Genomic DNA, 26177 nt, shown 5'->3' with positions numbered 1-26177 from the left:
CTTTGTTTTCTTGCTGAAACAAGCATTCAGCTGCTGTTGCTGGAGGTTGGAGCCCATTGGAGTGGATGTTCGATCCATTATTCATGATTTTTGCAGAGCTGGGTTATGGTGGGAGGGGGAAATCATTCTTTACCATCCATAGAAAAAGCAAGTGAACAAGTGAGAACTGCCCTGACTAAACGACACAGAGGAACTTAAAAAAGGGAACACAATGCTTTGTGGAACAGATGTCCGGCACAAATCAAATGATTACTATGGCAACAAATTGGAACTAATGGGAAAACTGATAAATAATTTTTCATCTGGTGAATTTTACCCATTTTACCTCCTTAAGCCACCTCTTTCTGTTTATTCAGAAACAAGAAGGCATTCTGGAGAAGAAAAATTTCACTCTTTCACATTCATATATGACCAAATATAGTCTGTTTGATATATTTGATACATACATATTTGATACCTAATGCTCCAAAAGGGAGCTGTATCTCTTAGCTGTTTGCTTCTTCAGAGGGCATCAGTTCTGCCCTTACCCAAGTACGTTTCACCAAAGGCAAAAGCACTTATCTTTGCATTTCAGATTTGGATTATTTTCACACATGGCTTTTAAAGACTTACACATTTGTTTCTGTGTAGAAAAGTGCCACAAAACCTCTGACAACTCTAGGTTATGGAAAAGCAACCACTGAAGTGAATTCACTTACAAGGAAGAAGAGAATTAAAATAAAAACAGATAGAATCATAGAATGGTTTGGGTTGGAAGGGACCTTAAAAACCATCTAGTTCCAGCCACCCTGCCTTGGGCATGGACACATTCCACTAAACCAGGTTGCTCAAACCCCCATCCAGTCTGGCCTTGAACACTGCCAGGGATGGGGCATCCTCATTGAGATTTAGAGCTACCCTCTTTCTTCTGATACAGAGAGGAAAGAAGGAAGTTAAATGATGTCTGATGCTGAAAATCTGACAGGTAAGTCTGTTCTACATGGTTTGTTTGCTGATACCCAAATATTCAGTGTATTTTTGAATTTTAGGTTTCAATTTTCATATTTCTCTCTAACAGTTAGCTACCACTAATAAAAGTTACAAAGTACTTAAAATCAAGGTTAAATTAAATAGGCTAGAGAAGGTGAGAGCATGTCTTAAAAAGCAAGTCTTCCACAAGGTCTAGTAATAAAGTGGGAAGAGCATACACTGAAGAATAATTTCTTCTAGTCCATTCTTGTTCTGTTCATCCATTTTCCTTACTTATCATGCCCATAAGAATTATAAAACATCTCTATTACTCTTAAATTAATCCCTGGGTTCAGTGTGGACCAGCCAGATACAGTGATGTGCAAGTTAGGTAAGTCACTTTATCACCTGCTTTGAGTCAAAACTTCTGTATGGACCATTTTGGATATATGGGGAGAATTTTGGTCTGTGTTTTGAAAGTTGTATTTTTAGCTGGGTTTGGAATATCTGTGTTCCTTCTGTGCAATTTTCATTATTCCCTGTGAGAACTTTTCAGCTGGATGGCTTTTGCTGCAGCTCCCAGCCATGTGCTGAGAATTTGCACATCCTTTTCTCTTGCCCTGATTTAAGATTTTGCTTTCACAGAAAGCAAGCCGTGAATGTTTTATACATCGTGATGTCCCTTTCTTTTGGGGGGGGGGGGGGGAAGCAAACCAAAACAAAAAATAAAAACAAAAAAAACCCACCGCAACCCTCAACAAATGAGGACACGTAGCAAGTTGTATGTCTTAGTGCCCACTGTTCCTCCAATGCAAAGCTGTGGGAAGAAAAAGACAAACTGGTGCTGACAGTATTCCTTCCCACCAAGATTAGGGGCAGCAAGAATAATTTACTTTGATGAATTGTACTCTTTCTTGCTATGCAAGATTCTGTAAAGGTTGACAATATAATGGCTTGAAAGACCCTTTATGATGTAAATCTGGATATCGAAGTCCTAACTGAACTCGGTGAGACTTTGTGTACTATCCATACAATGGGGTGTTTTTTTAAAGACTTAGAGCAAAGTGTTCTCTTTCCATATAAGCACAGACAAATAACTACACAACTGCCTCTTGTAGCAAATGGGATAAATGTAATTTATTTTCAAGGGGTGAGGAGAAGAGTACATCTTGAGAAGCAGCCTCTGAGAATTCAGTTATATGTGTATTGCTTATAAAAAGTAATACAAAATGCACTGGAAGTGCCTTTCTGATCTGATTGATTGTATGTATGCAATGGTCAGCAGTCACATATGAAAAAGTAGCAGTTTTTAAACTGCATGGTCAAATGTGAGGTCCAAATATCAAAGCATATAACGTAGCATTAGGAAAACAGCTTAAGATGTTTATCTTTTGGTTTCCTTGGAATTACCCACAAATGCTGGAGAGCATCTTTCTACCCTGCCTCCTTAGGGTATGCTCCTCCTTCAATTTCTCCTGAAAAAAAAAAGAACAAAAAGAAAGATTCCATGAAATTTGATGTTCACAGTTGTTGCATATAAATTGATTGAGTTTGCAGGCAAATTGAGGTTGTAATTAGCTATGGTAAAATGGAGAAAAAGGATGAGTGAAACCCAGCTGTACCTCATGGTGCCTGGCAATCATGCGAAAACAAGTTGTGGGAGAAATGTAGGATTGTGTGAGCTGGATTGTAACCTGAAAAGCTGTCAAAATGCGGAGAGGGGTGTAAAGGGGTCAGTGCAATAAGGATGTGATGGTGAAGCCCCCAAAGCGTGGATGAATTTTCTCTGCTTTCCTCTTGAGGTAAAGGCATTGGCATGGATTAGCTTGTTCTGGAGTGGTAACAGGTGAGAGAAAAGGGTTCAGCAGAAGGATTTGGCACTGCCTGTCCAAGAGGACAGGAATGGAAGTGGATCTGGAAGTGCATTAATTGGGAAACCATCTGTCGGTTTGAAGCTGTGAATGAAGTGTAGCTGTTTCTGTGGTGCTGTGGTGGAATAGCAGTAGGTCTTAGTTCCAGTTATATTATGTTTGTGTCTTGTGGGTTTGTGTCTGTTTCTGTGGTGTCAGTACAATGTGTAGTGGCAGTCTCAAGGTTTTTTCTGTTCTTCATGTAGAGCATTTGTTAATGAGCACAAAGGAAACAAAGAATGGAAGTTAACAGGTTACCGATTTTTGTGTTAATTTTGTAGCAGTGTTGTTTTCCAAATCGAGCCAAAACTACAGTTGTGCCACAGACTAAACCCTGCTGATTACATGATTATGTATGATAGGGCCTGATTTCCATGTGTAAACATATAGACATCCATCAGTGTAATATTGGATACCTGAACTGTGTACACAAATATCACGATGCATTTCTACCTATTCTTCATTCGTGATCCGGACATTTAGCAGCAATCTATAAGGTGCTCAAGTAAGCTTATCTCCCTTGATTTGAGCGTATGAATCACAATGCTACTGGTAGAAATGACATTACATGACATTATAGATTATGAAGAGTCCTCAGGTTGCACTGGAAGGAAAAAGTTGTGCAGCTCTGCATTCATGCATGAAGTGCTTTTTGTCATGTTTTCTTTACCACTTCTGAAAATATATTGTCTTTAAAGAGGCAAGGCAATTGTAAGATGATTTGCACTGTTTAGTGTGCATGTAATAGTCTGTCTTTATGATGTATTTAATCTCTTCTTAGTAGTTCCAACAGTTATCACACAATCCCATCACCCAAGTTTCCTGAAACTTGGCTTTTCATGAGCTACATTTATCAAAAATCTGTATGAGTTAATAATTTTCTTGCTTTAATTTTGCAGACATAAGGTATTATCCGTATACACTAAGTGATTCCAATTAACTCTAGTCTGAATTAGAACAAATGATCTTTTACCAAACTGTTGTTCATTGGAAAACACGAGTGTGAAGTGCATAGAGAAAACTCACACCTTACCTTCCTGGTAAATTTTGCTGCTCTGATTCAGCTTCCAGTTTCAGGAATCCCAAGACCGACAGTATTTCTACCTACCTAAATGCGTAATCGTATGGCTGGAAGGAGAAGCATACTAAGATCAGTGATTATTGTGACCAGATTTTGCCTTTCTGCAATGCAAAATATCTGCAGACACATTAAAGTGTAAGATTAAATCAGTAAGGCAGATAACATTCTCTTGGTCACTTCACGCATACATTTCAGAGGGCTGGGAGTATCTTTTCCTCAGGTACAAAACATACTTGCACAAGTCAATAAGTGAATCAAGACAAAAAGGAACTGATAAGGCCCAGAAAGTGTATGCAAGGGCGAATTTCATTTTCCAGGCAAGTCTCTTCCTGCCAGTGGTTTATGGGATTCTTCGATCTTTTTCCCTAGAGGAGCAGAGCAGCCTCTGTTCCAGTGACAAATACTTTTTGAATAACCAGAAGTGTCCCAGCAAGAGCAGCCACATCCCAAACAGCAACAGCAGCTGGTTTTGCTCTTGGGAAGTGGAAGTAGTGCCTGGGGAGAGGATACGAGTGCCAGGGCTGATGTCAGAGGGAAAATGGCAGTGCAGGCCCCGAGAGTGGTTCCACGACCTGTGTTACATCTTTGCAGCTGCTGAGGTTGAAGCGCACTGGACATTGACCAGCAGAGAATTTGGGATTACGCTTTGAAGCCTGAAGTGATCTCTGCCTTCAATGTGTCTTTACTGTGGGAAGCAGGAGTTTGGTGCCATAGTGTCTTCTGTAGTCACACATGTGAAGAGGATGGCATCTGGCCAAGCATCATCTTTGTACAGACAAGTCAGTGTGAGAGACAGAAAAGTTCTGATCAGGAATATAAGTGTCACCAGATTAATTAACATAGTGTAAATGATGACATCTGACTCTGCCTTCTTGGGTCTTTATTTTTTGATTAAATAACATCCAGAAGTACAGTGGATGGAATGCCAAACCTAAAGATAACATAAAACCAGAAGTATTAAGATTAGAATGGTGTAGGACCTGAAAGGGGAGACACTTAAGCATTTTGGTCAGATCTCAGGCTCACACAGCTTATCCCTGTGACATTTGTGGAGTAATTATTTTGAGTAGAAATCGCAGAATGAAGTTGACATGTGCAGAGAGCTGTTATGTATCTGAAGAAAAGGACCTTATATGCTTTGTCAGTCTATAAATGTTATCCCATTAGCTGCCTAATCAGGAGTGTTGCAAATGAATAAATAATTAGGTCCAACGTGTATTAGATGCATCTTCTGCAGAGTTTTTAAAATGTTTATAGCATAAATAGCATAAATAAATATGCCACCAAATATGTAATCCTGTAAGTAGGAGCTCATCTGGCAAATGCCAGTGATGGTACACTGTCTCAGCTAAATGAGTGCAAACCCAGAGCAGAGGCCTGAAGGGAATATCCAACATACAACATCAGCATCCCAGCTTTAGTTTTCAGAAGAAGCCACACAGGAAATTCCCACACATATTTAGGGCATTGCTGTTTGTTTGCACACTGTACTTTGGTTTAAACTATTGATAACCATGGGTTGTGCAGATGTCTGTCCTGCAGTTCTTTCCTTTTCTCCTTCTTTTTTTCCACCACGGAGACACATTTTCTGCTAAACCTATCCCTTTGTCCTGCTGATCAGCTCAGGGATTCCCATGTTTTACCTGTACAGAATGTATCGATACAGGAGCTTCAGGCTCAGCTTGAGCAGGAGACAAGACTTCACCGAGAGGAGCAAGAAAAGTTTACAGAAAAGATCATCCAGGTAAATACGAAACCCACCTGCTGGGAGAGATGTGTGACCATGACGTGTCATGGACCTGGGTTGTCAGGACCATGCCCATGGCAGCTTGTGTCCTGATGGCCGTGCCTGCTTGACCTCCTCTGAGTAAATGAAGAATCTGGAAGTTAGGGAAATGTAAACTCAAGCCTGTTATGCAACTTTGAATCTGGCTTCTCTGCTTGGCGGAGAGGAGTTTTGTCCTCCCCTGTGTGGGGCAAGTCAAGGTAGAGATATGAAATACGGCATGAGGAATTGCAACAGCCCCTTCAGCTCTCTGTGAGCTGGGGGAAGGGTGTGTTTGATCTCTGGTAGCACAGTTTGGCTCTATGCCTTATTCTAGTACAAAGAAAGTCCAGCACTTCTCTGAAGTTGGAGGAGTCATTACACACTCGTAACTGAGGTACAAATCAGGACTTTTTTAGTATTTCTCAGTACCCTATGCTCCTAACCCACTTACTCATAACTGGTGAATAAATCATATTTTGTTACATGGGCTCCCCCTGCTCTTTTGAAGGCTGGAACAGATTAGTCAATCTTTTTGTGATCTCTAGCTCCTAGAGCGAAAAAAATCTGCTACTAATTTTTGCAGGCTGTTTGGCTCTTAACTGCAGTTTTCTTTTTAAATATACTTCATGGACTAAATTCAGCATAATTGTTGTATAGTTTAGAGCATTTTTCCTTTGCCAGCTTATCTCATTACGCCCAAGTGGTATCTCTCAATTTTTTCATAAGTAGTCTTAATTTCCAGTTGATCTCCATAGGAGCTTTCTCATGAAGGCTTTTGAAGGCAACTAGTAAATTGATTTCCTTCCTGGTTGCTTTTGCCATGAAAGCTTTTTGGAAGCTATGCCTGCCTCTTAAAGTTATTTTCTTTTTCAATAACTGTCCACTGAAAAAGCATAATACTCTGTGAAGTTACCTCCACCAGGGTCTTCTGCAAGAATTTGTGACCATGGAGACTTAGATCATAACAGCTTGTAAAAACAACGAAAAATGCAGCAAAATCAAAGCTAGCTATTCATGTTGACAGCTAGTAGAAACAGAAGAATAAAAGCATCTTCTGGATTCTTCATTTTTTCCAGATTATGCCCATCCTGTCAATATTCTCCTTTTTTATAATCATCCAAGGTTTCTGGTGGAAATTACTCAGATCTCTGCTGTATTTAACCATAACTTCATTTTGTGGAATCAACACAGAACCTATTTGTTTCTCTTATGTAAAGACTAAGTTTAAAATAAGTGTGTGTTTTACTATTCCAATTTTAGCAATGTTTAACATTATCAAATTGATGTTTGTTAGCAGTGTACAATTTCCATGAGTGTTACTAGGAGTTGCGTGTATGGGGTTTTTTGGTCATTGTAGCTAATTTTGTTCCAAACTACTTGTAAGCTGCATTTTAAACCCATGTAAGCTAGCAACTACTGTAAATAATTCTTATTTAATCAGACTTTTTAAGGCATAGTAACATAGATGCTGAAAATTTGCATCATGCCAGAGCACACCATTTAAAGGGCAGACAAGTCCTTAGTAAACAATCTAGTATGGACCAGTAGCCTGTGTCAAAGGCATCTGAATGTTACCATGAAAATCAAGCATATATTTCTTAGCAGTATTAATTTCAAAGGGGTCCATGCTCCTGAAGAAGAACCCCTGATGTATTCTTCATTCCTGTGTCAGTGTTGTTTGTTTCAGGGTATGTTCTTATGGTTCAAATCGTTGTGGTCATTAGTGTACTACAGCTTTCATAGATTCCATCTATGGAGCTGGTGAGCAAAGGGAGAGGCGCTTGTTTCCCAGAATGGAAAATAACAGAAACTGGCATCTGTAAGCAGTGGCTCTGTACTTATTTTCCATTTACCTTTCTGGATCAATGTGAGCCACTGGTTGAAATGGAAACACTATCTCATCCATACAGAATATGAGATGTAGTACAGCTAACTTGTACAAGTGCTGTTGGGCACAGGTCATGGCATGGTTTGATTTTGACATATTGAGGGAGAAGTCACATTTACAGAATAATGTTTCAGGTGGCTTTGTGTTGAAACAGATGTAATTCCAAAGACTGAGCTTTTCTTGGTGCTTCTAGTACTGAAACTGAGACATGTTGAATGCCGAGCTGCAACCTTTTTCTGTCTCTTCAGTTTCTGTGTGTGTCTCTGATCTAGTCATATTAGAATGAGAAGCTTTGCTGTGAGTCATTCAGATGTCTCCAAGTATGAACTGTTGAGAAGTGAGGGACCAGTAGTTACATCTGAGATGCTGGAGGTGGTTCCTTCAAAAGCATTGCCTTTCCAGAAGCAGAGGGAGACATAACCACAGAGGAGAGGATGAGTCTGTGGCTGGGGAGGGAAGAAGCATGGATAGTATCCCAGTTTGTCTGAAGGGCAGCTCTGGGCCCACCTTGTAGAAATGGCTGCAAAAGCATTTGTTAGGTGTGATATGTGCAGCAGTGTGGGCTGATGGCTGTGCTGGGGACATAGTGCATGGATGCAACAAAGAGAAAAATATGAGTGGTGTAAAATGTTTAAGCAATTGCAGAGGTCTCATGCATCTTTAAAGTACAAGTCCATTTACACAGCTAGCTACTTGCATATGGTTATCTAAGCAAAGCTTTTTGGCTTTCCTTGACAGTCGTAATTGTTGAGGAACTTATTGAGCCAAGCTCAATAGTTACTCACTACTGATGAAAATTAGAGATTTCAGTTTGTCTCACCCACCAAAGTAAAAGTGCAGGAAACTGCCCCAGGACACTACCCCATTGACATGGTGTCTGTCCTTCCATTAAAGCTGGAGGAGGAGCATATGCAGACCCTGCGGAGGAAGGACTTGGAAGTGCAGAGCTTGGCTTTGCAGAACAAACTGGAGGAGAAGACCTGGAGCCAGGAGAAAAGTCTGCTGCAGCAAGAACTCAGGCATTTCAAGCAGGACACCTTTCTTCTGTATGTGAAACTGAAATGGCTGCTGAAACACTGGCGGCAAGGCAAGCGAATGGAGGAGGAAGGGGAGGATACCTTAGAGGTAACTGTCTTTTATTAACACAATGATGTTGCAAACAGTGGGGTACTAGGATGCAGTTCTTTAAGTGTAGACTTTAAATACGATGTGACAACAGCAACTTTGTAAATACATCTAGATTTAAAGGGGATTCAAATTAAACATGAAACCGTGTCTTAAGTTGGCTTGTGCTAAAGTGTATTCTGCATATGACTCCTGAATAATTTTATGAAAGAAAATAACTATTAGTGAGCTGGTAGAGTCAAATCTCTTTAGATGGGTTGAATTCTGTCATTTTCTCATTGTGTGCACAGTGTGTTCCTTACAAAGCCTTCAGCAATACAGATGGAGGGAAGCTCTGTTTTCATGTTGGCAAGAGAATTATGCAGCTTTTTGTGGGAACTTACAGTGATTCATTCTTGTTTTTTCCTCTTCTCCGTACACAAATCTCTCACCGTCAGCAGCAGTGCACCAGTAGTCATCACAGTGATTTTCCAAGTAGTGACTAAATTAAGATCAGGAATTTCGGAAGTACATAACAACCTGGAATCCCCAAGCGGACGCATCTCAGCAGGAGTGTGATTGCCAGCAAACATGTGCACTGTGAAGAAAGCTGCTGCTAAACTGTGTCAAGTTGCACATCCAGAATCACCATTTGCTTTGGAAATCTTACGTTAAAAAAAAAAAATGTGTTTGCCCATTCTGACACTTTATACAAAATTTTTGAGAATAATAGATCTATTTTGCAGGTTCATGCAATTCTGAAACCATTTGCTAAGGCAGCTAAGTAGTTTTTCTCAGTATTTCTGATATTTACATGCCTAGTGTTTTTCAGGGTTTGTTGCATTTGGCAGTACAAGTAACCTTTCAGGTCTGGTAAGAGTATGTGTAAGTTGAATACTCCAGTGTTTTGAATTCTTAGATGAAGGGTGGATGAACATCTTTACCTTCATCTGCTGTAGTAATATGAGTCAGAAACAAGAGATGAGTATCTATCTAGCTTCTACTTTACTTCAACAGCACCGATTTACTTCTGTGTAAACTAGCTCATCTTCTAATATCAAAATCACTTTCATTTTTTCCACTGTTTGGATTTTTTGAATGGTTAATTTATAATCAGTCCACTTCCAGTCATTATTGGAGTCATGCATTTTGCTAATGCATTAGAGAGAATACAGTGATAGATTTGGATACTTCCTGATCTCCATATCTTCGTCAGACAATAAACCAGTGGTTTGTATAGTTTTTCATTAATGCGTGATGAATTATATCCACTGTGCTACATTACACCCGTCTTCTCAGCTTCATAGATGTCCTATTTTGCACATCTGCGCGGTGTTGGTTCACATACACAAGGTGTAATATATCACGAAAGATCATTTCCTGTAGCCTGCAGGATAGAAGTCAATATACCCCACTGCAGGGATGCAGGGGAAGATAGTCTCTTCCCTTAGCCCTTCAATAAATTTCTGTCCCTGAGGTAAATGACAAAATAGCGTTGATGTGTCCTATCTCTTACATTTTAGATTCAGCACCCTGAGGCTGTCCCAGGCTTCGGCGTTCAGTCTGAGCAGAAGGTGGATGACACAGAGCGAGAGGAGGAGGAAGAGGATGTTGTGTTTGCACTGACAGATTTCTCCCAGCGTCCCTCCACAGACAGCACTGATCATGGACCACAGCTGCAGACTGCAGAATTACTACAGCAGCAGAAGCAGGTATTATACCATTTGTATGTCACGCCCTGGGAATGGAAACTGGATTTTCCAAGAGAATTCATTTTTTTCTGCTGCTGTGTTAAATCAGCTAGAATCATACTTGTTAAAATACTTCTAGCTACACAGCAATTACAGTGGATTTCATCCATTATATTTATATTTAATCAGGAGCCACGTGATGACTGTTCTGTTGGCAGATACTATCAGTGAAAAATCCTATTTCCTCTAGTGGCTGTTTGCCCAGAAACATCTATCAGTATGTGATGGTTTGGAGAACTTACATGCTCCTCTTGCCTAAGCACATCTCTTTTATTCTACTGACAAGCTTTTAGTGAGAAGTTCTGATTTTATTTTCCTTAAATCATTTAAAAAACTATCATATGTATTTTATGTTTCCCTTGGAAATGATGGGAAAAGAATGCAAAATTTCCTTCCCAACACTGGGCTTGTTTTTAAGTGCCTAAAAGTAAATCATGCTAACTTCTCCCTGACATATCCTGTGCCCTGACTGTGTCTGTCAAAGCATTGCCATGTATCCTAGTTTTCTCCTTTGTGCATTTAATACCAGCAGTCTTAACAATAATAATAGCAAACACTCAAAGGGGACAGACTTAAAGCTTCCAACAGTTCTTCAGGAGTATCTTCTGATATTTTTAAAATGGAAAACATTCAGATGAGAGCATCTTGTCATGTAGTATTATTTGCAGTCATAAGTAGAATGGAACAAGAAGTCTCTGTAAAACACAAGTTCAGTGAAAAAGGACTTTAAGCTTTTTGCCCGTCTCTATCTTGGCCCTTGACTTGGGAGCCCGCTCCACAGCAAGAGCTCTCAGACGAATACATGCATTCTATGACCACAATACTTTGCTTGCAACCTACTTCTCTAGTTCAAGATGTAACTTCAGTTAGAATTTCTGTTTGAATAAAAATAGTAGAGATCTGTGATCTTTATGCTGCTTCATATTCTGCTTTAAGTTTATATAATCTTTTGCTTTCCTTTTTCATAGTGTTAGCTGACAACTCCGTTCTCTAGCTTTTATTTTCTTTGAAGTGTGCTACCAAGGTAGTATTAATTTGATCAGTTTGGCATTTGGAAAGGTTCCACCTTGCCAGTCTCCCAGACCCATCACTGTCATCCTCTCAGCAAACTCTTCTGTTTCAGAGGCTGAAGGCAGCCATGGAAGAGATGCTTCTGAGCATGTCATTTAATGGCATTCCATCTGTAGGCTGATTTAATCCAGAATAAGTAAAATAAATATAAACCAACATGTTATCTTAGTGGAGACTCTATCATGTACTAACTTTCTATAGAAATCTCTTAAAATTACCAAGAACATTCTAATAAATTATGTCCTCTTTAAAATGATGATTGCTTAGACTTTAATCTCAATTAAGATGGCAGAAATGGAAGTAGGATTACTTATAATTCATTTTTATATAAATTGCATACTGTTCTAATACAGCAGTTCCAGCTAATCTTGCTTAAACAAATGATCCGTAGGAGCAGAGCACATCTCAGTGCCCCTCTTGATAATGAATTGTGCATGATAGCCAAATGGACTTGTCACAGTAAAATGGGTTTCATCGTTTCCAATCAGGAAAAAAGCGTTATTTCAACACTGCAAAAATGAGTGAGTTTGCTAAATATTTTTCATTTTAAGCACTATTATTTGTTTTGCCCGCTCACACTCGTCAATCTTTTAACAAGTGCTGTGTTTTTTGAGAGGTATGTAAGAAGGGTTTTCAGTGCTATAGGGCTTTGTCAGTAGTAAGAAAGGCCCATGATTATTCTCTGGCATAGTAATAGTAAGCCCTAGTGAAGGTTAATTTTGATGCTATCATAGCTACAGGGCATCAGAAGGGTCTTCTGAAGGACTGTGACAGGGGAGTAGCCGCCTACACACCTGCGCTCTTGACGCTCTGCCATAGCTTTGCTCTGTCTTCACACATCTTAGTATCAGTTGGCCCTGAATTTTCCATCTTGCTATGGTGGATGGCTTGGCCCTGCAAACCTCCTGCATGCAGGACCTTTGCTCATAAAGCTCACAGTCTCTGGTCCTTGCCCTAAAAACCTTCCAGACTTTCAACCATAAACATCATCTCCACTTAATTCATACATGATCCCAAAACACATCAACTAAATGAAAAATAGTGCAAGAAGACACTTCACCTGTGTTTTCCCAGCTTTAAAAGCTCTGAGAGTGTCATCAGATCCAGAGCACATCATTCATGAAGGGTTGGATCTCAGCAGTGCTCACCTCCCACTATACCACTGACAAATCAGGCTGTGCTGAAAAACCCTCAGGGTTTTGGGGCCTCCAAGGTTTGCATCCACCTGAGAGGGCCTTAAGTTGCTGGTTCTGCCTGACAAGCTCCAAGATGAAATGCATCAGCACTTGTATCGCATTAGGAAGGAAATCTTGCGATAGCCTAGGAGTGGCTGAGATAACTAGGTCAGAAAAAAGAAAGGGCTTACAGTAACTTGAAGTAACCCATATTTATTTTTAACACTTAATATTAATATTTAATGGCTTGTGTTTTCAGCCTGCACTCTTGCTGCTGACTTTCTCACCCTGCTTGGAAAGTGGAATTGTTTTGACAAAAAAAATGGTAAAGCCTGAGACCTTAATCTCAACAAGAAGCCTTTAATTTTATATCATTATGATTTGAGGTACTCAACTTGATGGGAAGTATGCATCTCGCTTGCCTTTGATTTGTATGTGACTCGTGTGTGGAGGGATGAAAGCATAGCAGAGGGGAAAGGCCAGGAAAAGGTAGGTTGATGAGAGGCAGAGTAGATGGGGACTCTGAGAAGGGCCAATTCAGATTTCTCTTCATGGTGTTGTCCCTTGGCTTCTAGCTGAGGCACACTGCAGAAAGGGTCAGGCAAGGAACTGGCAAGACTCAGAAACCAAACAGGAAGTCTGATCAGGGGCAGGAGATAAGAATTGGGCTGAAAGCATAGTAGAGGAGGGCTGCCTGTAAGTCAGTGTTTCTATGTGAGAGATCAGGGAGAATAGCCTGTGGAAAAAGGAACAGCTTGTGTTCAGCTGAGTAGAAAGGTTGAGGTGCCTGTTGGATGGTGTAAGATGGTGAGTAAGAGAGTTTACACATTTGTGGTCCAGCGGAAGAAGCATTAAAAAACTATACACATGTGGAACAATGAAAAACCCCAATTAGAATTTTTTTTTGTTCATACAGTTGTTTTCAATACTTAGCTATTTGGAAAAGCCCAAAGCAATAGACCTAAATGCACTAAAGTTATTTACATCAAGATCCGGCTTCACTTTTGAGTAGATCTGTGATTAGACAGAGGAAATGCACAGTTCTTGTTCACTGTTTAGACTCTTGACCTTGTGGTTTTAATTGACTCTCTACTAAACTGCTTGTCATCCCAGACTGTGGCTAAATTCTTAAGTGAATTTCTCAGAGAAAAAAGAATTGTGATTAAAAGCAGAACCAAGCTTCAAACAGCTGCCCTGGTCCCAAACTTTTCTGGAGCTGGAGGTTTCTCTCTGTGGGGCTGACTCAACTTAGTAAGACTCCAAAGTCCTGGAATTTAATTGCAGTTTACTGCATTAAGTTTTTATTTATAGTTAGCTGTTGTTTCCTTTATCAATAAATCCTGAGTTGTGGATACAGCAAGACTTCAAACTGCTTTTGTAATTCCCCTGTCTTAGATCAGTTGTGAATCTGTCAGATTTTTCCATGCTCTAAATTTCAGTAACTGGTAAGGTACTAAAGAGCCAGCTCCTTGTATGGGAGACTGTCCAGAGAATCACAGCCATGACCCGTTTCTTCTGCCTGTACAACATCCCTGGGAGGAAGGGGAAGACCATGACAGCCCTTATGTATCTATGGGGCATATGCAGAAGCTGTTTGGCAGTTTTACCAGCAGGAATCTAAAGCATATCTAGAAGTAAATGTCATGTTTCAGAGCACATTGTCTCAAAAGACCTTCGTCTATTCTCCAAAAACAGTTTGGCAACACAGAAAAAATAATGTCATAGACCTCTCCAACTTCAGACTGTAAATACAAAGTCAAGAAAAACAGACTTCTCTGCAGGAATTAAAAGTATGTAACCAAAATTGGATTTATATTGGCAAGTTAATTAAAATCCCAGCAAGCCCAGGGGGCACCTGGGTTACTTGTCTCATAACACTGACATTTATGTAATGCCTTTAGAAATAAGACATGCCCTCATCTCAGTAGACTACAAACCTGCAATGATGCTCTTTTGGCTCCAATATGTACTAGTCCATCACTTCTTTCTTTGCAAATTTAATTTTACAGGACTCTAAAGCTATCAAATATATGCATGGGAATGAGGGATGTAGCTTGCTTTAGTTTGATTTTTCTTCTGCCTCATTTCCCTCATGAAGTCTTTAGACTACTTGGCCAGAGAAGCATACCAGAAAACACAGAATATGGCTCTTGAATGAAAGCACTTCATAGACATTTGGGGTTAGGTTTTTTAAAGAGGGTGAGGCCAGATTTTAATGTGCTCAATACGCAGCAGCTCCTGTTGTGACACTAAAGACAAACCTTCAAAAGAACTCTTATTCTGATTACTACACAAGGGGCTTGAGATGTTTGGAGACTTTAGCTTTAATTGGTTATCAGCACAAAAATTCATGGTGGAAACATAAAGTTCATTATGTATTGAAAAGTAAGTGATCTTACATTCATGATGGAGAATGCTGCTGCATAGTAGGAAAATGCTAATTGGCATTAAATGTTAATGGAATTAATTCTGCTTCTGTGGGTACGTTCCTTATAAAACCCCATGTTGTACACCATCACATTTCATTAGCCCAAACAGATTGTAGGCCAGCCAGCGAGCACCTACAGTCATTTTTCCACATCTAGTATGATGAATCAAATAGCTTGGAAAAAGTAGACCACATTTGTTTACTTTTAAAGAAAAAAGGCACCATGTTGTGTCTGATTAGCCATTATGAAAGTGGGTAAGGTGGGTTCAGTGGTGCCAAAAATCTGATAAGCGTATAAAATCAGATTTGTTGCCTGCATAAAAATTTTATATATATTGTCGTTGAAAAAAAAAGCACATGAAAATTATTTAGATTTTTGCAACTATCTGTTTATTTGACTTGTCTAGTCAAGTATGTCCCCAGGTAGTCCATTCTTGGCTCCTGGCTAGCACAAGAGCACAGGCATTTCAGTGTGACTATGACATTCTCAACCAGACATAGATGGGGATGCACTCTTTGATCCCCTCTGGGGAGGGAAGGTGGCCTACCTGGCATTCACGCCTTTGGTATCAAACAAGGTGCTGCTGTAAAGCTGATCTGTGTGCAGCTGCCTGGACTGAGCAGAAATGTGAAGTACAGACTAGTGAGACACCTTAGCAGAGATACCCAGCTCAGAAAACTCACTTCTTTTTCCCAAAGTAATTTTATCTGACAAAAGAAAAGCATTGAAAAATAATCCCTTTTCTTTATATGTATTTTACAAATATCTGACATTTAGTGCTGAGCAATAACTGTATGTATAAGATAGCCAGCTACCAAACAAACCTCAGGAATGATACTCTAGCTTTGAGTTACAGTATTAAAAAAGAAATTATTACAGATGTCCTCAGTCTAGAAAGATGCTTAGTGCCTTTTTCAGAGTGATTTACGGATCTTTGGCTTTCGGGGGTGCTTCAGGACTAGGGCTAACAAGAAGTAGAATCATAGAATCACAGAATCACAGAATCATAGGATCATTTAGGTTGGAAAAGACCCTTACGATCATCAAGTCTACCCATAAACCTAGCACTGCCAAGGCCACCCCAAAACCATGTCCCTAAGCACCATCTCTGCACATCTTTTAAACACCTCCAGGGATGATGACTCAGTCACTTCCCTGGGCAGCCTGTAGACACAGAAGGCATTGCTATTCTTAGTTTTCTCATGCAAAAGTTAGCCCAGGAACTTTCTTTTCCATGCAGTAGCTGTGTAGGCATTTTTCATCCTAAAAATGAAACTGGAGGCTGCGGCCATCCAATGACAGGATTTTGTTTGCTGTGTTGCTGCAGGCAAGTGAAAGTCGGAAGCTCCTGAACGCTCTGAAGGGTTTGCTGGATGATTTCCGCTCTGAGCTGCGGGATGAGGAGCGTGAGCGCCAGGGGCTTCAGCAGCAGTACGCCCTGCACAAAGCAGCCTGGGAGGTGGAAATAACTGAACTGAAGTGTCACCTCGAGCAGGTAATGTCCTCTGTGCCTGACACCAATAAAGAATGGCTGAGATTCTTAATGAAACCGGAAATCTGTGACACCAGGAAAGGGACTACATTTATTCATTTTACCCTGGTGCCTGAAAGCCCTGTTGAAGCCTGAGAAACTTGAGTTGTCTCTTGGATTTCCGTTGTCCCATTATGAGTGCTCATGTAATAGGTACTGTGTAACGTAAGTGGGGACAAAGGAACTGAACCTGTTCCTGCTGTACTTTCTCAGAAGTGTTAGCCAGTAACATGTCAGCTGTGGCAAGGAGACATGCAGGTGTCCATATTTTTTGGTATTTATGGGAGAGAAAATTGTCCTGAAGTTGGCATGCTCACAATTAGCTTGTCACTGTGCCTTTGCACGTAACTGTGGCATTTGATGCATAGGAGAGAAAGCGTGATTTAACAATACTGAAGTGATAGATCAATATGTTAATATTAAACCAGCTATTCAAAGCTACTGGTTAGTGATGGATAGTACCCCACTGAAGAGAGAGCTCTAGTTACCTGCCATGGGAGGCTGTTAAAAGTAGGTGTATGAAATGTGGTGCCAGGTGCTTCAGTACAATGTCATGTACAGCTGTTCACAGAAGATGTACTGTTTCTGAAGCAATATGAAGACAAATCAGCAAAAAACCCCACAGGATTCATTTCCAAAGCTGATGGCATAAAACTCTAATTCTCCACACTGAAGAGGGGAGGGGTGGGAGAATTAGTACATTCAGGTCTTGAGAAAAAGGTTTGTAATTGTATAGCCTCTCTGCAGAAGACAAACACAATAAAAATGTTCACTGCTAGGAGGGTGGTACATTTAGGAGATTTACTGAACGTCAGAGGCTCACTCTGACGCACAGAGCTGAGATGCGTGCTCTGCTTTTCCTGCCCAGGTACTGTAGGCTGCTGTCCCAGAATGAAGGAAGAACCTTTCGTTTTAGCAGTTTTCTCTCAATAGATTCAGTTTCTCAGTTCAGCTGCTTGTCACTGCATGCACATTTCCAGACAACAGATCACTTGAAAAGAGGAACAACATCAATTCCCACTTTTGCTCCTCCCATAATGAAACCACAGTGACAGGTTTACCTTAAACTTGAGATAGCAACAGAGTGAAACTTAGAGAAAGTCTGACAAGAAACTGCCAATCTAGAGCTTGCATGCTTTGCCTTTTCGTGGGTGATAGACACCCAGACTGACACTTTGGCTCATGTTTGGCACTAGGAAGGCACTGCCATTCCGGTTCAGAAGAAAGATTTGTACCCTTCTTTCTGGAGGCTTTATCAGGCTCTTTTCTGCCTTCAGTGCTCCACTGGTAATAATATGTAACATATCGTAATTACTGAGCCATGGGTGTTAATTTTTACAGTTTTTCAAGCAAATGAAATGAAAAAAAATGGTCAATATTTGCGACAAAAAACTGTCTTCTTTAGCCAATTCCCCACAACATTTCTATTTCACAGGAAAAACAGGTCCCTAATGCAGTAGCAAAAAGATAACACATCAGTCATTAGAACGTCAATTAGGATAGGGAAAACAGTGTAAGTGTCCCACTGAGATCTGGTGTATGTGCCCACAATTACAAGGAGGTAATTAAAAAAATGAATATAAAAGTAGCATCATAATTCTGAAATAGAAATAAGATAAACATACATTTAACTCAAACTAATTATAAAGATTCAAAATATGGGGTGTTTTCACTATAGATACAATTTCAGGATCAAAATGGGAGGAGCTAGTGAACAAGGTATAAAATATCAGCATTACATATAATCATGTTAACATCCTTTGCTATTCTGTGCCCAGCACGTGGCATAACAACAGCTTTAACTAAATAGCCAAGTCTGTCAGGTTGGTGTGGGTAGCAGGGCCTCTCATAATATTTTGTGGTTTTGGATGAAGCTCTGGGCTGTACAACGCTCACACCATACGTTTCATATAGAGCTGCCAACCTCCTGAAAAGCCCACAGAAAACCAAGACTTTTTTAGTCGCCACTGTTGTCCTCACTGTTGCTGTTTTCCACTTCTTTTCTGAAGCAGTAGGTCAATTAACAAGAGCATTTTCCTCAAGAGAGTCAATTCCTAATTTACAGTCACTGGCAATAGTTTTGTATTTTGATGTTTCAGTCCTCTGTGTAGGAAAGCAAGAAAAAAAAGGACAGAAAACTCTTTTGATACAAAAGCACTGTATCTCAGAGGTGACAATGTACTGCTGCTTTAGAGCATTAGCACTGCATATATCATTAAAAATAAGTCTTGGCTGACAAAAATGCATATACATGTTATTCGGTGGAAGGATCCTTAGGCATTGTCTGTAAGATAAGAAATAATGATATTGCTCCCAAGTATGGGATTGTGATAATGCTGAGCCAATAAGCGTCCCTGTAATTCTCAGCCTCCAGCTGGGTAAGTGAAAAATCCCAGTATTCTGAGAACTGGGAACTGAGAAAAGTTTGGAAGAAGGAGGGAGTTTATATGAGGGGCCAAACTCTGCGTATGCTTTGAGAACTTGCATGTAAGGACATGGGCCCTCTTTAGGACTCTGACCAATTGACCAATGGTCCACCTTTAGGATGCCCAGAAGGAATATAAGCTGCAGTGTACTTGGAGAGACATCTGGCCATCCTTAATAGTTAGCAGGTTCAGAACAGTTACATCTAGACTTTCATGCTAAGGAGCCACCTTTCCTCTATGATTGGATCTGTTTTGTCAAAACAGAGGCAGAAGGACTCCTTGCCAGGAGCATTGGCACCAAGATCTGCCTTCTGAGTCTAAAGACACTTCCTCCAACTGAAGAAGGTTTTAGGTCGCAAATCACTGAACACCAGGAAATTATTCTAAAGATGCCTTGGTTTTGAAGTTATCTTCATACTTACAGACTTCCTGTATTCTTCTCAAATGGGGGAAGAGCCAGGGCACTGGTCTGGGTGAGCCCATGGTCTGGCACAAAATGACTTACTGTATTTTGGGATCTTGGGCACTGCACTCTAATGGCAGACATACATTCTTGGGATATTGATCTCCTGGAGCACTTACTTTCTCCCCACTGCCTCTCTCAGCTTTCCTGCCCTTCACAGGTTTCACTGCCCGTCTTGTTTGCTATGGCTTGTTTGCTAAGCCTTGCTGAAAGGCTGAGAATTTGTCCCCTGGTGGTGAAGAAATCAGTGGTGTAAGGGGAGAGAAAGAATGAGTCTTGCTGAGGTTCAACATTTTCGTAATATTTTTGAGAGTCAAAGAATCGGAAGAAGGAATTTGCTTTATAGGATAATCATACAAACTGCATTTAGTGCAGCTGAACATTTGTTTGCTTTATAGGTGGCTTTTAGCATTTTCATGCTTCATACCAGCTTAACAATCTATCCCAGGCATTGGCGGGTCTTTGCAACTTAGCATGCTAGTCATAGCTACTGCTAAGGCAGCAGAATTGTAAAGTTGAGTCTGCACACTAGCTTAGTTTGATTTGCCCAGGCACACCAGCAACCTCCCCTAAATGTTCCTATTGGAAGATGAGAAGTCTGTGGCGCATGAAAAGTCATTGAAAGATTACTTAAATATATCCTAAAGAAGAGGTCCTAAACAGCCTTCTTTCAGACTTAGGTGTAAGGAAACTGCACAGACTTTACTTCATTAGTCCCTTGATATTTTGGCTGATCTCAGCTCTACAGTGACATTCCTGAAATTCATTATTCTCTAGTGTCACAGCTACTTAGTTAACCCAGCAGGAACACGTAAGAGTGACCCAGGGTAGGGGGTCACAGAATAGTAAAAGTAAAGCAAACAAACCTAAAAGAGTAGGTGTCAACATTGCTGACTCTGGCTGCAGCACCAACTTTGACTCCCACAGCACCATGAAATGGAGCTGGGGAGTTGTGGTTCAACAGAGGAAGGATGTAGCAAGGGCCAAGAGGCAATTACCTGAAGTTAATGGTGAGTTTGGAAACTAGAAGTGATTCATATTGCTGAGCTAACATATGGGTAGTCAGCTGGGGTAGGAGAGAAGAAAAGCTTTCCAGCTTTCTGAGGAGCCACGCTGCCCAGGATGGTGTCTCCCATCATGGATCTGCAGCACAGAGCTGTCTCTCCTGGGATGTTCTGCATTTCTGCCCCACAGCACCTCCAGTCTGCCACCAAGCCGTGCAGTTGTGTGCAAGACAGACTCACACGTGGCTGTGGGTGCCACAAATTTGCACTGCACAAATAGCAGAAGCATGAGAAAGATGGTATTGTGTCAGCTTTGTTGAATTAGAATGCTGCAGGTTTATAATTTTTGTTTGGTTGGTCAGTTGGTTGATTGGCCATGTGAAAACTACTGGACTTTGGAAATCAGTAGTAGAGGACGCAGGTGTTTTACAATTTCCTTGTCAATGCAAGTGGCTGTAACGGGATGTTCTCTGCAGCGCAGTACAATTTTAAATGACCCAAGCAATGACCTCTCGGCCATTTATTTGGGGAGGCTGTTGCAGAGACAAGCAAGCTTCACTCCTGAACCCAGTCTAAATTTCCCTTTGCTCAGAAAGTCTGGGCTTATTTTCCACCCAGGGCAAGGTGAAAGTGTTGTCCTTCTCTCTTTCTGAAGGAGCATGTTTCCCAGCAGACCTTCTGCCTCTCCTTTTTGAGGACAAGTTTAACTTCAGAGGCAGAAATGAGCTTTCACTGCTTTTCACTTCAGTTTACCTGCAGAGCCAGGGGACAGAGATGTATCCCATTCTGAGTCACTCACACATCTACTGAGTTGTCAAGAAAAGGTCAGGCGTCAAGGTTAAATTCTTCACTTGCTTGAACTTACACAAAACCATTGAGCACTTATTTCAGTCTGACAAGAGTCCAGCAGTGGCCCACTTTGGCCAGAAAGGATGTGCAATCCCTGCCCAAGAAGGTTTGTTAGGATCCAACTGAGCAAAGTCCTGCACAACCTAATCTGATCTCAGAGCCAACCCTGTTGAAATCAAGGTATTGGTCTAGAGACCTCCTGACGCCCCATCAAGCCTGCATTTTTCTGTGAATCTGTGACTTTGGGCCAGCAATTCTGATCCAATTGAGCTGACCTCTCAGCATGAAGTGAAAGAGAAGGGAGGGAAGGTACATGAGTTAACTGCTCTAGAAATCAGTTCAGACACCAGAGCCTGCAGAGATGGGGGAATGATCTTGATACATCTCCTTCTGCTGCTAACACACTTGTTGGAAGGTGTGAGGAGCTGCAGAATAAAACCGTTCCTGAGGGTAGTTCTGAGAAAAGTGTCTTCAGAAGATGAATGCATTCTCTTTAGGTTTCAAGTGCACAAAGCAGAGCAGTGGCTGAGGACTTTGTCCTGGCGATTGCCTCAGGAGTGATGATGAGGCTGAAATTTACCTCTGTGTTTCCTTTATTGCTGGTACCCATATTCACATCAGAAAGATGATAATAGATGCTTTAATAGCATGATATAGTAGAGCTTGAGAAATTACTCACTGTGGTTTTCACCATCTTGATTTTAAAACATTTTTCAAATTGAACATATTTGATCATTTATTGAGATCCTAAGATCTAATAATTGCCATAATTTTGCCATTATCTTCGTGGAGTTAGATCTTAAACTCATTGTCAGACACAGGCTTTTACTCCAGAAAGTTTAATGTTCTAGTAATGTTTTACTTCAATGCCAGCTGGAAGGGAAGAGTGAGAACACCTCAGGAGAAATGGGCCTCACTTCTGATGCAAAAGGAGCCTTCAAGAGGGAAAGAGAGGAGCACAAGAAGCTTCTGGCTGAGAGTCATGGTGTGGTGATGGACCTCCGCTGGCAAATCCAACACAATGAGAAGAACTGGAACAGGGAAAAGGTGGAGCTCCTGGACAGGCTTGATAGAGACCGGAGAGAATGGGAACGTCAAAAGAAGGAGCTGCTTAGGCGGATAGAGCAGGTAAGGAGTCATCTTGGGGTGAGGAATTGCTGGCTCCAAGCACATGGCACTGTACCATTACGACACTCAGGCCAAGGTCAAAAGACTATATTAAGAAGCAGCACAGGAAAGATTTTGGTTCCTTGGCTACATCAGTGTTTCTCATGCTAGAAAACAATTTACATACACAAGGGAGTAAAAGGGAAATGCTCATAATCCCTGTAAAAGACCACTTACGAGAAATCAACTCCAGGTTAAAGCCCATTTCCTGCCTCATTTCAATTACCCCAGACAGGCATGGTCGCATTGATTTATTCTGTTTGAAAGCTTTTATGCATCTCTCTGTGCTAAAGCACTCAATTCCATGTTCAGGGTTATTCAAGGTTTGATGTACAGCTTCCTGCCAAAAAAGTCTGTCAATTTGTGTATTAGCCACCAAAGACGCAGCTGCTGTAACTATTCAGTCTCAACTGAATTCTTTTTCTCTAGCAAAGGAACCCAGGGGTTAACATGAAGGCCGGACTGATCACAAGTAAATAGCTATCAATGCTAAATATTCAGAAAACACATCTGACCTTAGTTACATGAATGCTGTGCGCACCTTTGCTATCATTTGCAAATCTGATAACTGCATACCTGTCCCCTTGGTTTTTGTGCTTATCCAACATTCATCTGCTCAGCACTAGAGACAAATTATACCTAATAGAAATACTATCTATCTGGAAGCCATACAAAAAATAAAGAGTTTAATGAGGGAGAGCTAATACATCATTTCTGACTGAACATTGTTCAGCTCTGAGTCATGCATTCCAGGAAAAGTAAGAAAAACAACTGAAATCGTGGGTCCTCCATTAACTGAATACTTCCACTTCAGAAGTGGAACGGCACCAGATTTGTGCATGCTCTCTAGGGAGCCCTACACTTGGATAAAGCACAAAGTAGTTTCACAGGTTAAATTGATGAAAGCTCAGCGTAACTTCATGACCAGTTTTTTAAAAGGGTTCATTATCTGTGTCTCATGTTCCCATGCCTAGGCTGCTACAAGAAGCTGAAGAAAAGACACAAGGCTGTAAACATTATGAGTGCAAGACTTACCCTCGGTTTAAGCTATGGCTGTTAAACCCACAAAGAAGCACTCAGGAAAATCCTGTACTCTACAGATATTTCTAAAATCACTGCTGAAAGTGTAGGTCTGAATGGGCAGTGACCAATGTGAAGGTTTTCCAGATGAAGAAAGGCGATTTTGATCTTCTAGATTTAAAAATATCAATAAACAATATGCTGGATCTTTTAATTTCCTGTTTATCTGAGGGGGTTCATGTATACTTTATGCAGCTTTTTGAGCTACCCCTTATAATGCAGCCCGATAGTATGTCTCCAAAGATAAAACAACCAACACTAATGAGCTAGAAAGGCTTGTAGCAGAGCCCTTCATGCATGTTATTTGGTTTTCAGGGTTAAGTGCAGAAGGTGCCTAGTTCTCCATGGCTTGACTGGGCTGGTTTCAAACTGTTGATTTTCAGTGCATTCCTCATGCACAATGGAAATTAAATAACTCAGAAAATATCACAATATATGAAGAATGTGGACACAACTTTTCCTCCAGACAGTCACTGGTACCTCTTTGGATGTTAATGCTGCTGTTCCTATGAACCGTGGTTTTTATGTTACCTCTTCAGTGTACCCTCAATAGCTTGAGGGACTTAACCTGGTTAAAGATCGGTTTTTTCTCTTCCCTGGGAATGGGGCACATTGAAGGAAGCAACACAGAAATCCCTGTTAGTGTTACCTAGTCTTTAATCCTCTTTAAAGCTGACATAATGTCTCAGTGTCATCTTGGGAGAGCCTACAAAATAACTCTTAACTAGTCTAGTCCTGGAGCTGATTTCTTTTGTTACTATTCTGAAATCTCTAGGCTTCAACTATATATTTACTGTACAACAGAGTTGTACACAGAATTAGCAATAGATAGGGGAAATGAAAAATATTACATCAAGCTAATTTCAGAGGACTAGATGATCAGAAATAGCATTTGAAAGCTTGGCTACCTGCCTGCAGAACTTCATAACTCCATCTTTGCTTATAATCAAACATTTCCCTGTGTGACAGGAACCTTCCAAATATTTGCAGGCTTTTAGTTGAATATCCTCTCAGATTGCAGTTATGCCCTGCTTTATATGGAAACAATTAGTGTATCTCTGAAGTCCTTCTCCCCAGGGTTTTTCTGTGTGTATTCCATGTATGGCAATACATAAAGGATGAGGAGACTACACCAGTGTGTATGTTTGAAAAACAGAATCGAAGGGATAGCAGAAGCATGTGCCAAATTTCATACTAATGCTTTATGCCTGTCTGCTTTCACACAGCCCCTGAATAATACATGTATGATAAGAGGAAAGCTCACACCAATGTATAAAGTATATAAAATACTTTACTACTTTACCCTGGATGGTTATGGGAATACTGCCGGATATAAAAAACATGATGGCCTACTTTTTTCAGAGCTCAAAGTTGTGGGTTTTTTTCTTTTTAATACACTGTCACTTTGTTTTCTCTTAGAGGATCTCCCTCCACTGTGCTCCTAAAGCTAATTCTGCACAGAGTGCTCTTGCAAATATTTAAACCTGCAAAATCACCTGCATGAAAAGTTGTGTGCTTAAAGGCATAAACACATGGACTCAGAATCATTATCACTCTTAAATGTATTTTCCTCTTCAATTCTCTTGTCCGCTGTCTGAAATCCAGAGAATGAGCTAGTATCTGTACTGTTTTCTCATAAAGGTTTCCAGATCCTTATCCTTATAGAATCTCTGAATATCTGGAGGGGCTTGCAATTAGAACTGTAAAAAGAAAACATGGGATGACTGTGCTTTGATTCTTGCCCATATGCTGGGGAATGGACCACAGGATCTCTTGAGCTGTACTTTCCAGCCTCTACCTATACAGGACACCTTAAATTAGCTCCTTTTAATAAAACTTTCAGATTTTGTATATCATCAGCAAAGCACTGAAGATGCATTCACCTGTTTGTAGACCTGAATCAAGCAAAAATCTCACTGATTTCAGCCTAAGGGCAAATTTAATCATTTGGGACCTAAAATGTTACAACCTACATTAGTCAATACAACGTATATTTATTTTCTCAAACACATGCAACAAGATTAAAATAATATGTTTTGTAGATTCTCAGTCTCCAGGGTCTTAGGGAATGAGTTGCATTTGCAGGTTATTCTCATTAATTTTAGCATGCTGCTCCAGCAAAACATCACAGTTGCTTATCAGATTCCTGCTGTCATTCATCTATCTTGTATTTACAATTAAAGGAGAAGTTGACTACATAATCTAATTTTCAGATTGGCAATTTCACTAGTGGTTCACCTTCTCTTCACACAGCTTTTGCAAAGTGTGGATTTAATAGCTTTGATGGCCCTTCTATAAATATGCATTTATTTTAAACATGCTTTGCATGCCTAATTCATTCTTTTGAGAGTGCTGTTCTGTACAAGTAGTCAGCTTTCCAGACATGCATTAGGATTAGACCATTTATTATAAAAAGCCTTTGTCTTCTGTTAAGTGGAATTTTCCACTTCTGGAAACAAGTGATATACATAAAAGTGCAACTTTTGTAGTGCTGACAAGAAGAAAAATTGGTTTGTTTTGATGAGACTCCAA

The 26177-nt window shown here is 40.4% G+C and overlaps 1 protein-coding gene across 9 annotated transcripts in view; it reads left to right on the top strand.

Moving 5' to 3' along the window:
* Nucleotides 1–26177, top strand: part of MTCL1 (microtubule crosslinking factor 1) — a 107526-nt gene that overhangs the window by 66594 nt on the left and 14755 nt on the right. For 5 of the 9 annotated variants that reach the window (XM_057397482.1, XM_057397481.1, XM_057397483.1 and 2 more), the window contains 5 exons: nucleotides 5591–5683; nucleotides 8490–8720; nucleotides 10223–10411; nucleotides 16453–16620; nucleotides 22272–22526. In XM_057397482.1, the coding sequence (XP_057253465.1) occupies nucleotides 5591–5683; nucleotides 8490–8720; nucleotides 10223–10411; nucleotides 16453–16620; nucleotides 22272–22526 (936 nt within the window). The remainder of the gene's footprint in view (nucleotides 1–5590; nucleotides 5684–8489; nucleotides 8721–10222; nucleotides 10412–16452; nucleotides 16621–22271; nucleotides 22527–26177) is intronic. The other 4 variants (XM_057397488.1, XM_057397484.1, XM_057397487.1 and 1 more) reach the window with 1 other exon arrangement.

The sequence above is a fragment of the Pezoporus wallicus genome, unplaced genomic scaffold (assembly GCF_028554395.1).
Source record: "Pezoporus wallicus isolate ANWC-B61680 ecotype Strahan unplaced genomic scaffold, APGP_CSIRO_Pwel_v1 contig_227, whole genome shotgun sequence".
NCBI lineage: Eukaryota > Metazoa > Chordata > Aves > Psittaciformes > Psittacidae > Pezoporus > Pezoporus wallicus.
Note: the sequence above shows the minus strand (reverse complement) of the source record. Positions and strands in the feature narration are given on the sequence as shown.